Below are 17,561 nucleotides of genomic sequence, written 5' to 3'. Positions count from 1 at the left end.
ACTGTCCAGACTAGGTGAGCTCAATCTCTCCAACTCTGCTCCAACCCATTTCTCCAGCTACCTATCTAACCGGCTTCCATCAGTCAAGTGGCTCACGGCTTTCTCCCCCTTCTTCTAAGATTAAACTGGAGTCCCCCAAGGCTCCATCCTGGGACCACTTCTATTCATCATTTTCACTAAACCTCTACACATCCTGTCCTCACTTATGCAGCCGACTCTACAATAACCTCCTCTTCTGACACTCCCTCCCAGCTGCTCACTCTAATCCAAGAATCATTCCACTCTGTTGGAAGATGGCTAACTAGCGGTCAACTCTTACTCAACCCCAAACCACCAAACTTCGCCTACTCCTCCCTAGATCGCTCTCACATCACAAATCTACCTTCACCATCTCATCCCTCAGTAACACTGCCATCAGAGTAGATCCTCACACAAAACTACTTGGCTATATAATGGAAGAGCAATTAAACTTCGATCTCCATGTCCAACAATGCATCAAAAAAAAAAAAAAAATCAAAAACTGGGTGTACTCTCCAGAAACAAAAAATTCCTCACAAAAGAATCCAGACTCCCCCTACCACAAGCTTACTTACTAACCAGTCTACTGTATGCCTCTCCAGTCCTAATTAACTTATAAACTACTCTTTCAACTGAGCTTAAACTTGCGTATAACATAACTGCTACATTTGCCACAAATCAACCCTATACCTCTCACCACTGCCTTTCATTAAAAGGCCTACAGTGGTTAGAATTCCACCAACAACTTCTCCCTCAACTACATCTTACCCACTATATCCTCAACTCTTCACTCGCACTACACTCCTCAATGCATACTTCACAGCTCTAAATCAAAACGTCTTGGATAACTAAAAAACAAAAAATCTATTGGGAAACTTCTCTACAGCCACTCTGTGCTAGTACATGGAACAAACTTCCTTTGTGGATCAGAAGTAATCCAAACACAAACTGCATCAAAAAAGCTGTAAAAAGACAACCTGCTTAACTCTAGATCCCGCCTCTGCCACAACCCCACAGAACTCCCCCCCCAACTCTACTTCAGACCTCCACTACCACACTTACATTTGTAATCATGTCTTACAACTCTCAGAGAACAGCCTATATACTAAACTTACTAAGTTAACATTTCAACATTTGATCTACCAATGTTAATTCGCATGGTTATATCTTGTACTTAAATTTCTATATCCAAGCCAGTTCCTAACACTAAACTGTGGCTTATATTTAAAAACTTCTACATCTTACTGCGGTTACACTGTATCCTGTATGCCCCCCCCCACCGAGTTTGTAAATAGCTAAAATTTACATGTTAGATGTCACTTTTTATCCTGATTATTACGTATGGAGCTTTTCTCCTCAGGCCTCTGCTGAAAAACGGTTTTTGCTCAGTTGGACTATCTGGTTAAATGCGAAAATAAATAAAAATAAATAAATGTGTGGAAGGCAGGGGCGACCCGTGCTATTGGACTGCCGGACTGCAGCCCCCTCAACTTCAAACTAAAAAAATAAAAATAAATAAATAGAAAAAAATATTTTAAAATTTCACGCATGCGCACTAGTCCGGACTGCTGCTGAGACAGTCTGGAGCATGGAGCATGCGCAGATTGTCTCAGCAGCAGTCCTGATTGAGAAACATGGACAGGAGCGCTCCCACAAGTCTATGCAGTTTTAAACTGCATAGACTGCCTGGGAACTCGCTGGGGAAACGCGTCGGGGTCGGACTGCAATGTCAGCAGTCAGGAGTTCGTCGGGGGAAGGATCTCGGGTCTGGATTGGAGTTTGCTGCGGGGGAAGATCTCGCGACGGGCAGGGTCGGATTTGCGCGGGTTTTCAGCTGCAGTCTCATTGGGGGAAGATGCATTTCATAGGATTTATGGTGGTTGTTTTGCGGACAGGGATTTACTGGATTTATGGTGGTTTTGCGGACAGGGATTTGGATTTACTACAGGACCAGGTAAGTGGACAGGTATTTGGATGTACAAGGTGTCTGTGTGTGTGTCAGGTGCAATACACCGGTGGTTAGACTCATGGTGGTGTGGTAGGGAATACCTCAGGCTTGAACCCTGTACCTTGTATGCAGGTGTTAAAGACCTGAATTCCCTACCCACCACCATTTGTAAAAAAATTGCAGATTTTTGCCTCATATTTGATCTGATCTATTCCTCATAACATCTGTGGTTTGTAAATATTGCAATGCTTGATATTTGATGGTGCAGTGGTAGCATTATTGCCTCACAGCTGCAGGTTTTTGGGTTTGATTCTTGGCTGGGGTGCATTCTTTGTGGGGGGGTCTGTATCTTCTCCCTGTGTATATATAGTAACACAACTTTTTATTATAGCAATTTTTTAAGTTTATAAGATGGCTATTTGAAATTTGTCCTTATGTTTGGGACTGTAATACCCTGTTAGTGGCTTTGTCCAGGTTTTTTGTGCTAAGGTTGACAGCTATGGCAAGAACTGAATTCACTGAATATGTTTGAGGGCTGTATTCCCTCATTACTGGGTTTGTCCAGGTGTTTTGTGCTAAGAGGTTGACAGCTATGGTGAGAACTGAATTCATTAAATGATAGCCATTTAAGTTTCAGTCTTCCTCTCTTTCACAAAGCAGCTGATTTGGCGTAGTGGTATGTTGCTCTTGACTGTTTTGCACAGGGACCTTGGCAGTAAAATGTATGGTGGTAACACACCATTTTATTCTAGCAGCTTTCCAAGATTATACAAGCAATGCTTAATGTGTCCCTGGTGTTTGCCCTTTTGACCCACCCCAATAAATTTGGCTTTTTCCAGACTTCTTGTGTTGCGAAGTTGAGATGCAGTTGAGTATTTAGTAGATTTTACAAGGAGCTGAGAGCTGCAGGGGAAGAGAAGTTTAGTGCTGATTATGCTAAGTCAGCTCACATTGCTAATAGCACAACATGTTGTGTACTTGCTTTTGATGCAGAAGGTTGTTGGTTCTACTCCCATAAGGGGTGAATGCTGCCGTACTGAAATTTAAGATACTAACCATGAGCCTGTTATCAGTTTGCCATCCATTTCCTATTGCAATATTACTAGCTTATTTTTAATGTAATTTAGGCAATTTATTCCTCAGGGGCATCAGACACTTAATTTTTTCGATGAAACCATGAAATATAAAGGTGATTGCTAGCAGCAACCTCTTCATTACAGATTTATTTAATGTGGAATTATTTAGATGACTTTTTTACTACTTCAGAGATTGTGCATATTTACTGATAATGGTGGACTGTAGAATTGTGCATATTTACTGATAATGGTGGACTGTAGAAGTTTGAGAAGACTTTTATGATGGAAATGTTCTGAATTGGGCAGTTTTGTTTCATTGTTTACTGGAAAAATGTTCAAAGCAATAGGAAGGTGTATCAAAGAGCACATGTATGTTTCATATGTAAGGGGCCTATGATTTGAAAACAGCCCAGAATTAATTTTTTTATCTGCCACGGGTAAAATGTATTTTCTTTGAATGTGGGTTTTAATGTTGTTTCAATGAATGTGAGTTTCAAGGGCAGAGAAGTTTTAATGCCAAGTTTGTTTAGCAGATGTCTTAGTGTTTGTGCTATAAAATGCAAAATGCAAAATAAAACTTTCAAATGAAGTTCAAATCATCATAGAAGTAAATCAGTATGCACATTAGTGTTTATGGTAAATGGAGTGAATAGCAAAGTAATGGATCACTGGAATGGCTGCAGGGGGAGGTTCCATTCGACCATGGGTTTGTGAGGGGGAAGGGCGGCAAACTTAGACAGCCCCAGCTGAACTATACCTCCCAACTGTCCAGATTTTCAAAGAATGAATAGATTTTTTGCTTCTTATTTTTGGTTTGTTCCTCATAAAATTTGTGGTTTTCTGGCAAATCATTTAGGAATTAAGTCACTAAATAATGACACACTAGTTTCAGACTTCATAACCTTCAGAAAAATGCATGCTAAAGTAAGACCTGTTCTATCAACTGTCCCAGTTTATACAAGAGCAATTTTTAGTACTGTTTATATGTTCCCCCAATATATTTGGCCTTGTCCAGATTTATTGCATTAACAGGTTGAGAGGTACATGCAAATAAATTGCTTTATAGAATTAGGCATAGCCAAACTTCTGAACTGTCCTGATTTTGGCTCAAAATGTTGCTCTTCCCCTAATGATCCCTCCGCAAAATAGAAATTTTGGAAGAAAACATGGAGGGTTTATAATTAAGAAATAACTGTAATAATCAGATTACTTTTATTTCAGAAATGCATGTAGATTATTTTATTTTGTCAGCAGTAACGAATACAGTGTCCTATCCATTTGGAGATAGTCTGCTTTGAGATAGCCTTGCCCTGTGATCCTGCAGCATATGCTACAAACAGTTGCTCAGTTTTCCTGAAAGCTTTTGTTTTGTCCAAGTAGAAGCATAGCTGCCTGTGTATGTCCAAAGAGTGCAGAAGTTTCTCTCCTTTATTCTGGGGGTTTGGATAAAAAGTTGGCAAATGCATGGTTTGGTTAAGAGCCACACTAGATAACACCCTTGGCATAAAGGTAGGGTTTGTCCTTAAAAAAAACCCCTGTCCTGATGAAATTATAAAAGGTTCCACTGCCATTAATGCCTGTAGCTCTGAGACTCTTCGTGCTGAAGTTACTGCCAGGAGCAGAGCTGTTTTCCAAGATAAAAATTTTAGATCAGCTGTATTGGCTGGCTCAAAAGGTGGCGGGGTCAGTTTTTTCAAAACGAAATTTAGGTCCCAAGTTGGTGTTGGAGCTCTCCGGGGCGGTCTTATGTTTTTAGCCCCTCTGAGGTACTGCTTTAGCAAGGGATCGATTAAGAGCAAGAAAAAGTTTCCCCAATGGGGTACTTAGCTTTTAGTTGAAGACTTCGGTTCTGAAACTCAAAAACGAAAATTTCAGGAGTCAGCCGACCGACACTTGCAAACTGCTTCTGCTTCAGGCACCGCACGGCAAGAAAGACTGATGTAATGGCGTCGACTGCATGTTTTATACCCCCGATGACCTGACGTCACGGAAGAAGGAACAACAACCGAAGCAGAACCCAAGACTTTGTTAATCAGGCCGACTGAGGGCTACTGCAGAGAAATCCTGACTTTCCCAACGATAACCCAGATGTGATGACTGCAACAGTGAAACATGAAGAACATCATGGTACATGATCTTCGGAATTGCATTATACACTTGTTAAATGGGTAGGTGGACTAGTCCAAGTACCCTTTGAGCCATAAGCAGGGCCAAACACGACAGCACTAAGACAGAAAAGTAATTCAGAGTTCACACAGAGAAGTTCACACTGCACACTGAAACAGACAACATAAACACAGATGTACAGTTTTCTGGCAAGTTATGTCACTATTCTTAATTAGAAAAACAATTCAAATATGCATCCAAGCCATACCCGAGCAGCAACTCATTACAGGGTAGAACACCAAAATGTCCTAAAATTCGGAATTGGAGAGTAAATTCTATCATATTAACACAGCAATAAGACATCTAACAAGTCAGATGTGCCACAGTTCTATGTTAAATAATTAACTTACGAAATAGCATTCAAAACATTGAACCTTAAACATCGCACGCTTAAAACAAAGAAGAATTAAAACATTGGCTGTTACACATCTAGTAATAAAATAAATACATTTTGTTTATAGTATTTGTCTTTACTGAGCAGGAAATGCCCAACCAGGTAAAACCCATTTTCAGAGGAGGCCCAGGGACAAAAGCTCCACATTTAAGTTACACATGATATACATCTATACATGAACTATTTACATGATTTTTAAATATTACTTTTAAATATTTCTTGCATGAACAAAGCATTTTAATATAAAAAAAAAATTGCTAATTATTGAATAGAACAATAATTTATTTACAGCAGGATGGCTGCAGGGAACAGATTACGAACACACAGAATGTAGCTTAAAAATGATGACAGGAGAAGTTATGGAAATGACAGGGAAGATAAATGGACAGAAGAGGAATTATAATTAGTGGTGGGGCAAGAGGAAGAGTTTAGGAAACAAGTGCTGTATGAGGAGGAGCGATAAGGTTCAAATAAATTGGGAAGCAAAGCAGCTGTAAATGTCGGAGTAAAGCTAGACAGGTGAGCAGGAAGAATGGAGCCACTCTGGCATTGGTGCTCTTTAAACAAAATTCTGAAACTATTTTTTTTTTTATTGTTGACACACAAAAGTAGAGATTCTCCAGCAGCACTGAATGTACTACTGATATACAAGTTTAGTGCTACAGCGAAGATCTCTAGTGGGTGACTAGTACAGTAGAGCATTTTGTAATGCTGGGCATTTGTCTAGAAAGTACAACAGATTGTGGACAATGATTACTTGTACGTCAACAGGTTTGGGAGTTCAAGCCAGTTTAATGAACTCATGTAGGACAGTTGTGTGTTTTATTAAGGTTGCTTGGTTGAAAATTTTGCTATTAGCAGGAGGCTAGTTTAGTTTTACACAAAATGTTGACATTTGTAAGAATGGGGGAAGCATGTAATAGAGCAGGAGGCATGTTGCTGCCAAGATAATTCTTGCTTGATCGGTTAGGTAGTGTTTTGGCTCTATAGAGGGAGTGGAGATTTTTTTGCTGTATATTCTTGATGGACTGAAGTATGTGGCGACAATGGTGAAAACGATAACACTTAATTTTGTATGAGGAGCTTAAACATTACAATGGCAAAAGTTGCAGACAGACTTGAATATAGTGTCCAAATGCCGTACCATGAAATTCAGAAGCACTCGGTCATTCATTTGATGTTCATGACTTTGTTTTCACTTTTAGCAAAAATACATATAAGCACAAGGGGTGATTCCTGTCACAGTAAACACTGATACTTTAAGCAGCCGATATTTTTAGTTTTTGGTGTTTTAAGTGTTTGCTGTTTAGGTTTCAATGTCAAAGTCAACTGACATCGATCCTGTAGAAAAAGAAAAAAAGAAAAAAAAAAACATACCTACACATACCTATGAATACTAAAAAAAATAATGCAACTAAACAGTAAAATACATTAAGAATATTAAAGTTCAGTTGAACACGTTAAATTCCAATAGCAAGTAATTACACACCTAGTCAAACATAACTAACCAAGTTCCAGTAACAAATATACTACAACACTTCAACATTCACGAATACTCGCTAAACCAAAGTATGGCAAACTAAAGTTGAATATAGACAAATTCTAGTACTAAGTAACTATAATGCTGATAACAGAAATGTATACACCCGCAAAGCTGGTGTTTACAGCTAAACAGTCACTTGTTCCACCACCACCATGTAGACCCCTAACACCGAGTATATTCTAGTGGAGGGTCAGTAGTTGGTCAAAATGCATAACCATGCAATCCAGCTTTATGGCTAGCCTGTCTCTCTCAAGCAACTGCATTAATTTTCTTTTGTCAAGTATTCCTTTAGACTTTTCTTGAAGCTATCAATATTACATCAAATCTCCAAATCTCCAAATATTACAGTGTTCCAGTCAGAAGGAATGAGCTAGGAGAAAGCTTTTACAGTGCTACTTAGCATGAAAAGGACTTCTTGTTTATCTGTTATTTGTGCGTACAATGTATGTAACTGATTTTAAATAGTGCTGCATCTGTCCTACAGCAAGTGTGTGGATGTGCATGCGCAGCTCATGTGTGCACATACACAAGTGAGTGTGTGATTTAAGTTTTATCTTTTTGTAATACTCACCCCTCTCCTGTTAGTGCACAGCAGCCCTGAATATGCCATGGGTGATCTTTGATAGCAGTCAGGGTCAGAAGACTAGAAATTTCTGCAGCTGACATAGAGTTCTTGACATCCTGTTTATTAGCAAGGACCAACACAGCTGCATTTCGCAAATCCTAAAAAACAAGGGAGACACCCCAGTGTCAAGAGCTTAAGCACAGGTTTTAAATTTTTACTTCACTTGGCTCCAGCTTTCACTTACAAAGAATACTTGTAGCTTGCAAGGATTTAATAAACACACCAGCAATGTACATCTTTTCACACTTTGTAAAACTGGCTTTTCAGTAACATAGTTCATATACAAGGTCCCAGGAAATAACCTGAAAAGCTCTATGTGAAGTTCTTGCAGTTTCTAACAAGTTTTACAAATACACTGCATATACCATGCCAGCCTGCTGTGTGCATTTCATTAAACAGCAAATTCTTAACACAAGGATCTTGTACCACAGGGAAGCAATGGCAAAACATAAAGCCTTTTTAATCTTGACTCTGATCTTTATACTCTCAACACTTAATGTCAAACACTTACTGGTTGCAGCAATGCATTTCATACGGAGAGTTGTACGAGAGACTGGACACTAAAGAGGGAGAAAAGGACCTGTACCGATTAGCTAGACAGAGGGACAGAGCTGGGAAAGATGTGCAGCAAGTAAGGGTGATAAAGGATAGTGAGGGAAAGGTACTCACAAGAGAGGAGAGTGTGTTGAGTAGATGGAAAGAGTATTTTGAGAGGCTGATGAATGAAGAGAATGAGAGAGAGAAGGTTGGATGATGTGGGGATAGTGAATCAGGAAGTGAAACAGATTAGCAAGGAGGAAGTAAGGGCAGCTATGAAGAGGATGAAGAATGGAAAGGCTGTTGGCCCAGATGACATACCAATGGAAGCATGGAGGTGCTTAGGAGAAATGGCAGTGGAATTTCTAACTATTTTGGAAAGTCAGAGGATGCCTGAGGAGTGGAGAAAAAGTGTTTTGGTACCTATCTTTAAGAATAAGGGTGATGTGCAGAGCTGCAGTAACTACAGAGGGATAAAACTGATTAGTCACAGCTTGAAGTTATGGGAAAGAGTAGTGGAAGTAAGGTTAAGAAGGGAGGTGATGATTAGTGATCAGCAGTATGGTTTCATGCCAGGAAAGAGCACTACAGATGCAATGTTTGCTCTGACAGTGCTGTTGGAGAAGTACAGATAAGGTCAGAAGGAGTTGCATTGTGTCTTTGTAGACTTGGAGAAAGCATATGACAGGATGCCTAGAGAAGAGTTGTGGTATTGTATGAGGAAGTCGGGAGTGGCAGAGAAGTACGTAAGAGTGGTACAGGATATGTACGAGGGTAGTGTGACAGTGGTGAGGACTGCAGTGGGAGTGACAGATCCGTTTAAGGTGGAGGTGGGATTACATCAAGGATCAGCTCTGAGTCCTTTCTTATTTGCAGTGGTGATGGATAGGTTGACAGATGAGATCAGACAGGAGGCCCCGTGGACTACGATGTTTGCAGATGACATTGTGATCTGTAGTGAGAGTAGGAATCAGGTTGAGGAGACTCTGGAGAGGTGGAGATATGCTCTAGAGAGCAGAGGAATGAAGGTCAGCAGGGCTAAGACAGAAAATATGTGTGTAAATGAGAGGGAGGGTAGAGGAATGGTGAGGATGCAGGGAGTAGAGTTGGTAAAGGTGGACGAGTTTAAGTACTTGGGATCAACAGTTCAGAGTAATGGTGAATGTGGAAGAGAGGTGAAGAAGAGAGTACAGGCAGGGTGGAATGGGTGGAGAAGAGTGTCAGGAGTGATTTGTGACAGACGGGTACCAGGAAGAGTTAAAGGGAAGGTCTACAAGAGGGTAGTGAGACCAGCTATGTTATATGGGTTGGAGACAGTGGCATTGACAAAAAGGCAGGAGTCAGAGCTGGATGTGGCAGAGTTAAAGATGTTAAGATTTGCAATCGGTGTGACTAGGATGGATAGGATTAGGAATCAGTATATTAGAGGGTCAGCTCATGTTGGACAGTTTGGAGACAAAGCAAGAGAGACGAGATTGTGTTGGTTTGGACATGTGCTGAGGAGGGATGATGGGTATATTGGGAAACAGATGCTAAGGATGGAGCTGCCAGGTAAGAGGAATAGAGGAAGGCCTAAGATAAGGTTTATGGACGTGGTGACAGAGGACATGCAGGCGGTTGGTGTGACAGAGCAAGATGCAGAGGATAGGAAGAAATGGAAAGAGATGATCTGCTGTGGCGACCCCTAACGGGAAAAGCCGAAAGAGAATGATGATGATCAGTAATGTCTTACTACATCCAAGTCAGACAGCATATTCATTTTATCATAAAATTTCCATTTAAAGTCAAAATGCATTATTTATTACCAGCAGCTTAGCTGGTCAGTATTTTCAAAATGTACTGCTAAGTAGAACTCAATCATAAAACAGATGTATCTATCAATGACTGATTATGAGATGCATAATGAATATATATATATATATATATATATATATATATATATATATATATATATATATATATATATATATATACACACACACACACACACACACACACACACACACACACACACACACACACACACATATATATATAAATAAATCTCACATGCCTCAGCTGTAAACTCTCTCCACTATTACCCCTACAACAATTGCTCCTCCCCATCTCCTGAACCCTGCTGCACAGCACAAATGGAGTGACAGATGAATGACTGAGCTTCAGGCCTACATCCATCCTGAACCCCAAGGCAAGAATATGAGAAGGATTAATTACTCAGACACTAGACTTTCTTTTAATTATTCTGCTTTCAGTTCAACAAAAAGCTACAAAGTCAGATACTAAAAATTCAGGTTTAATCCAGGCACTGATGTTGAGACATGAACAGCAGTGTGTGTTTACTGAATATGTTTACTTACAGCACTGATCATTTCTGACCAACCTCAGTCTCAGGCCAGGGGCAACACCGCAGCTGTGAAAATTATTACAAAAAACAGTAGACACACTGATGCGTAACAAAAAAACTCCTTCATGTAATGTACAAGCACACCATTTCAGTCAAACAGTGAATTTGTCTGAATGCATCTTGTAAAAAGCTTGCAAATTTATGGTGCTTAAACTCTCCCCACTTTACAGGTAAAACAAACAATGTAAATAGTCAACTAGTATGCATGCATTTGATTCAGCAGAGTGCAGGTTCATTTAAAATAGACTGTTCCAACTAAGCCCACATGCACACTCACTCGTGGGCTTCAAGAGCTATCGGAATGGCCAAACACAGTACAGTACTCCGGTCTCACTTTCTTCATAAAAAGGTCCTATTAGCAGCAGGGTGCTCCCTCGGTAGCTCCCATGACCTGTTCTCTTAAGCACAAAACTTTTTTTTTTTTTCAGTAACCGTCCATACAAGGCCCCAGGAAATAAGCAGCACATACCTCTTCAACCTTTAGCACAAGAAATCTGGATAAAGCCAAAAATAGGGGCAGATTTTAAATACTGCTCTTATAAACTTATAAAGTTGCTAGAAAAAGAAGCTATGTACCTACCATAACGTTCCATGTTAGTTGTCTCCTCTCGCCTTCTTTCTTGCTGGTTGGGTTCGGAGCCGATCTTCGGCTCCGACTCGGCCATCTTCTAAAGCTCGAGAGCTACATACTGGCTCGAGGTCTCCCTATATCCCATGATGTCTGGTGCTAGAAACCCAGATCTTGTTTGGTGAGACTAACATTAGACAAATTAATGAAGGTATCCTATCCTATCATATCGAAGCCCAACTATAGAGACTACTACGTAGAGCGGGATAGTCAGAGACGACTCAGCCAGTGTAGATCCATAGAGAAACTCTTCTCGGTCTAGTAGGATAGAGGGAAGGAGGGCGAGACAAAAGAAAGAAGGCGAGAGGAGACAACTAACATGGAACGTTATGGTAGGTACATAACTTCTTTATGTTAAGTTGTGTATCTCGCCTTCATTCTTGCTGGTTGGGACAGCGTCCCTAGCACCTAATATCCTGGGTGGCTCAGTGGAAGAGACTCTTCATGAACAGTGGAACCAAAATCAGCTCTGCTCCTGGAAACCACGTCCAGCTTAAAATGGGAGATGAAAGTATGAGGATTTGCCCAAGTGGTCACTGCACAGATAGATTCCATGGGCAACTTGGCTTGAAACGCAACAGAAGTGGCTAATGCTCTGGTGGAGTGGCCCTTAGGTTTAACAGGCAATTCTTTCTTCCTCAGCTGATAAATAAGGGTTATGGTAGAAGTCAGCCACCTAGATAAAGTTACTTCTGATACTGGTAGACCTTGTTTGCCCTCTGCATAAGAGAGGAAAAGCTGATCTGATTTTCTGAAGTATACCTTAGGAAGGAAGGAAGGAAGGGTTAGTCCTAAGAGCAACCCTGTCTTTGTGGAACACTAAGTATGGGGGACGGATACAAAAAGCCTGCAGTTTGGAAACTCTTCTCGCTGAAGTAATTGCTACCAGAAAAAGTGTTTTCCAAGATAATAACTTCAAAGGACAGGAAGCTGCAGGTTCGAAGGGTGGCAAAATTAGAGAGGATAGAATCAAATTCAGATCCCACGGAGGTGGAGGATCCCTAATCGGGGGCCTGAGCAGAATGGTTCCTTTGAGGAAGGCCTTACAAAGCTTATGAGACATTATGCTACTTTCTGAAAGGCCAATGTGAAAATTTGAAATTGCGGCTAACTGCACTCTAATTGTAGTTGAAGCAGACCCAGAATGAAAGAGCTCCGCAAGAAATTCCAAGATGTGGTGAACAGGGGCTGAAAAGGGGTCTATATTCTTGGCCTCTGCCCAGGAAGAAAAACGTTTCCACTTACTAGCATACGTTTTTCTAGTGGTAGACTTGTGCGATGATCACGCACCGATTGGGAGATATCAGGAAGCCTGGCTAGTGCTGGAAGTGGAGCAACCAAGTTGTGAGGTTGAGAGATTATAGGGAATGATGCAGCCTGCCCGATTGATGGATCAGGAGGTCTGGAGCTGGGTCCAGAGTCCCAGGCTGCTCGACAAGATGATGATGAAGGAACGGAAAACATATTTGTCGAGGCCAGTACGGAGGAATGAGGATCATTCTGCAACCCAATATGGTAGCTTTCTGAATTACCTTGGGAATTAGGGGAAAGGGAGGGAATGCATACAGAAGTCCCTGAGGCCAATCGTGGACTAGAGCATCACTGGGGGAATGCTCTGGATGTGGTAGGAGAGAGAAGAAGTTGCTGCATTTGCTGTTGAAGGGGGTAGCAAAGAGGTCGCAGCAAGGTTGTCCCCATTTGCGGACGATTTGGTGCGCTACTACTTGATTCAGAGACCACTGGTGAGGCATGAGAATAGCTCTGCTCAGCCTGTCTGCTATGACATTGGATTTCCCAGGAATGTGCATTGCGGTCAGAAACCGTTGGGAAGAGATCGCCCATTGCCAGAGTCTGAGTGCTTCTCGACATAGGGGGTAGGACCTGGTTCCGCCCTGCTTGTTGATGTACCATATGACTGACATATTGTCAGTTTGAATTGCAATTGTCCCGGTAGGAAGACAGTCCTGAAGAGCTTGCAACGCTAAAAGCACAGCCCTCATCTCCAAGACGTTTATGTGCAGATGGTACTCGAAGTTGCCAGGTACCCTGGACTGTTCTGCCCTGATAATGCCCCCCCACCCACCCGATCAGGGAGGCATCCGTGGTCACCGTAGCAACTGGAAGGGGAAGTACAAATGGTCTGATGGGTAGTATTTATTAGCACCAAGCTGTTTGTGTTACTGTGACTAGTACAAATGGTCTGCCCAGGGGAATTGATGAGGAGACCATCCATCATGCAAGATGCTTTTTGCATGTTTCTGTGATGATAATCATGTGAGACATGGGAAGCTGCTGGAAGGACCATTGGGTAAAAAGAAGCCATTGGAGGATCCTCATGTGAAAACGTGCCAGCGGGACGAGTATGATTGCTGCTGCCATGAGACCCAGGGTTTGAAGGACAAACCTGGCTTGAATTTTCTTGCATTGTAACAAGACTTAGACATGCCGCTGAATGGCCAACACCCTGTCTGGTGGAAGGCTGGCTGATCTGTCCTTTGTATTTAAGTTTGCGCCTATAAAGATGATAGACTGACAAGGCGACAAAGCAGATTTTTTGAAATTTATAGTGATACCTAGTCTGGAGCACGTCTGGATAGTATAGTCTCTGGCTTGCAGAAGGTGATGCCTGGTGGTAGCAGTGAGGAGCCAGTCATTTAGATACGGAAACCCCTGGAATCCTTGCCGTCTCAGGTGAGCAGTAACTGCTGTCATACATTTGAACACCCTGGGGGCTGTGTTGAGACCAAACGGCAAAGCTCTGAACTGATAATGGCTGGCTCCCAGCCGGAAGCGCAGGAATCTTCTGGAGCGCCTGGAGCGCCTGGACAATTTGATATGGTAGTACGCATCCTGAGGATCTATGGAGCACATCCAATTGTCCTGACCCAGGAAGGGCAAATAGGACTGAAGTGTGGCCATCCGAAACTTCGTTCTTTGTACAGACCTGTTTAGTCTGCGAAGATCCAAAATGGGTCTCCAATCCCCTGTCTTTTTTGGTACCAAAAAGAACCTTGAGTAAATTCTGGATCCTTGCTGGTCTGCTGGGACTTGCTGGATGGCCCTTTTTTTTTTTAAGCAGTTTTGAAACTTCCTGAACTGCTTGATCCCTTAGATTGGATAGAAAGTCTGGAAGGGACTTGTTTGACAATAAAGGAGCATGAACAAAGGGAATTCTGTAGCCTCCGGATATAACTGACTGTACCCATTTGTCTTGTGTTATTTCTTGCCAGGCTCTTGGGTACAGCGATAAGGGATGCTGGAAGGGCTTGTCAGAGAAAGATTCTCTGCTGCCCTGGTTTTGTGGACCCCCTCTGCCACAAGGGCGGCGTCTGTTATTGTTCCCTCCTCTGCCCCTGGAGGGAAACTCACCACGTGTGTCCGGCAAGGCTCCCTGGGGTTTCCAGAACCACATCTTTCCACTCTTCTGACCCTTGGAATATGGTCTGGAAGGAGTGGAAAAACGGACTCCTATGGCAGAGAAAGTCTTGCCTTCCTGCTCACACCTGGTAAGGGTATCCTTCACCTGTGAGCCTTCCTGCTCACCTGTGATCCAAAGAGTGAGGAACCATCAAAAGGGGTGTTGGTGAAAGACGCTCTGAAGGCTTCCGCAAAGTTACATAGCTGCATCCAAGCGTGCCTCCTTAGGGCCACGCCTGTGCTTGCAGCTCTACTCGCCCCATCGGCTGCATAAGAAATGAGCCTCATGGAGGAGTTCACCACTGAGTTAAGAGTCACCAGCTGGGAGGCTGCCTTAGCCTGGGCCCCCTCAGCTGATGGATCTTGGAGGGTATCTTAAAGCTCTTTCAGGAGATCCCTCTGAAGGCGGGTAAAGTGGCACAGGTAATTCAGGGACTGCATAGAAAAGGTCGCCGAAGAGAACATCTGCTTCCCATATCTGTCCAACGTCCTGGACTCCTTGTTAGGGGGATGGACAGATGAAAAAGTTTCAGCCAACTCCTTCGTTGTGGCCGCCGCTACCACCATGGCATCAACGGTGACACCTTTGGTCAAGAACAGTTTGTCCTGCGGTGCAGTAATGAATTTAGTCTGTCTTCTAGTGGTCGGTTCCACTGTATCTGGAGCTGTCCATGCCTTCCGAGCCACCACAGTGGGTCGAAAGGCGGAGACACCCAGGAGGTGGAAGGTCGGGATCCAAACGCGTCCAGGAATACAGACTCATCCTCAGAAGGGCTTAGGGCAGTCCAGTTCCCCCTCTGCCTAAGCATCTCAAAGATGTCAGAGAAGGAGACATCTTCAGAGGGGGATCTAGGGGACCCTTCTGACTTCTCTAAGTCGGTATCCAACGTGACAGACTCAGGGGAGTCAACATGCTTCCTCTTGCATTTACTCTTGCGAGGTGGCTCCTCTGAATGGTCAGGGGAGGCCTCGGAAGATACACCCAAAGGGGTGTCCTGGAGCGCTGGATCCCCACGCTTGGTGTCTGGAAGAGGGTCAGAGGCCAACGCAGGTACCCTAGGGGGAGGAGCCGATGGGGTCGATCGTGGGACTGACTCTGGGGCCAGTACACTCCTCATCACCTCGAAAGCATCCCTGCCCGGACACAGAGAAGGCTCAGGCTCCGAAGAAACCAGAAGCCCTCCCCGCACAGAGGGAGATGGCTCCGAGGCAGATGTGGGAGCAGAGCTCATCTGCACCGAAGCACCGAGAGGGAGAGCGGTGTCAGACAAGGGTCCGATGCCACTCGCCCCCTCGGAGCCGATCAGGGAGTCCCGGCGCCCAGATCCCTCCAGGGGTCGGTACCATGGAAGGGATCGGAGCCGACGAAGGAACCAAAGGAGAAGGTATCAGAGCCGACGGTTCCAAGACACTAACCCTAATGAACTCCTGCTCCTAGCTCAAAGGATGAGTTGGAGGAGGAATTTCTATAGCTGTGGACGGAGCTGACACCTGATGACGGGGGCTGGACAGCATTTTGGCTAGGGCCTGCCATTTTAGCAGCCTACTGACCACTCTTTCCAAGTCATGGTCCGAAAGTCTTGAGGACCAAGTAGAGTGTGATGAGCGGGGACTACGCTCTGACTGGAGCAGAGGCGATTTTGGAGCCGAACGTATAGATGCCAAAGAAGGGGACTTTGACCTTTTTTGACTCTCAGATGGCTCAGAGAAACGTGTCGGAGCCGACTCTGAGGGAAGAACATCAATTCCAGCCAGAGCCGAGATGGATGGTATGGCTTCACCCAACAATGGGCTTGCTTTCTGTATGGTTGCGAGTTATCCTCACCACCTCTTTGCGTAGGAGCTTGCCCTTGTCTGCCTCTAAACGATCCTTGGGATTGCCCTCTGCCCCTCGGGCATCTGTATCTACCTCTTTGGGGTCTGTCCGTGGCTGGAAAGGACCAATTTTTGGAAGGCCAATTTCTACTGAAACGTGGGGGTTGTACCTGTAGAAAATCTTTCACTGTTTGCATTGATTTAGCCTTTTCCTCCATTTTCCTTAATACCTCCTCAGCATTAGCACAAAATAATACATCCTTTTGTAGAGGGGCATCTAGTAATTTAGCTTTGACATGATCTGGCAAGGTTTGTTCCTTGAGCCAGGCATGCCTACGTATGACTGATCCTGTAACAGCAGCTCTACATGAGGCCTCTAGAGCATCAAAACCACATTGTAAGGTATGTTTACCCACTTGTTCTGCACTATGCATCAAATCCTGCAACTCCTTCAAGTCTGGTTGTTCAGGTTGTGACATTTTACTTCTCAATTGTGATAACAAAAACTGTTGGTACTTTAGCATATGGAACTGACAGTTTAATGCCCTTATGGTTAAGGTGGCCGAGGTATATACCTCCCCCCCCCCCACCTTTCTAAGGATCTGGAATCTCTCTCGGAAGGTAATGGATTTTTAGCAGTGGAGGCCTTAATTCCCTTGGGGCCCTGTGAGATAGTTTCTGGGTCAGCAGCATGGCTTTTGTATAAAAATTGGTGTGAGTCAGGAACCCTGTAGTACCTATCAGGCTTGACTGGAGCTGGAGGTAGAGAATCCGGGTTGGCCAGCCTCCGAGTACACATCATCTAGTATGTATAAAAATTGGTGCGAGTCAGGAACCCTGTAGTACCTATCAGGCTTGACTGGAGCTGGAGGTAGAAAATCCGGGTTAAGGCCAGCCTCCGAGTACACATCATCTAGTATGTCCAAGACAGGAGGTATAGCTAGAGGCCTGTGCTGTGGTAGCAAGAGAAATTCCCTAAGCCTTTTCTTG

At 43.4% G+C, this 17,561-nt stretch overlaps 1 protein-coding gene across 2 annotated transcripts in view; it reads right to left on the bottom strand.

Moving 5' to 3' along the window:
• Positions 1 to 17,561, bottom strand: part of ARL5C (ADP ribosylation factor like GTPase 5C) — a 232,498-nt gene that overhangs the window by 35,623 nt on the left and 179,314 nt on the right. For both annotated transcript variants that reach the window (XM_044055293.1, XM_044055295.1), the window contains exon 5: positions 7,717 to 7,868. In XM_044055293.1, coding sequence (XP_043911228.1) covers positions 7,717 to 7,868 — 152 coding nt within the window. The remainder of the gene's footprint in view (positions 1 to 7,716; positions 7,869 to 17,561) is intronic.

This window comes from Protopterus annectens, chromosome 13.part0 (genome assembly GCF_019279795.1).
Source record: "Protopterus annectens isolate FY-2018-M chromosome 13.part0, PAN1.0, whole genome shotgun sequence".
Classification (NCBI taxonomy): domain Eukaryota; kingdom Metazoa; phylum Chordata; order Ceratodontiformes; family Protopteridae; genus Protopterus; species Protopterus annectens.
Note: the sequence above shows the minus strand (reverse complement) of the source record. Positions and strands in the feature narration are given on the sequence as shown.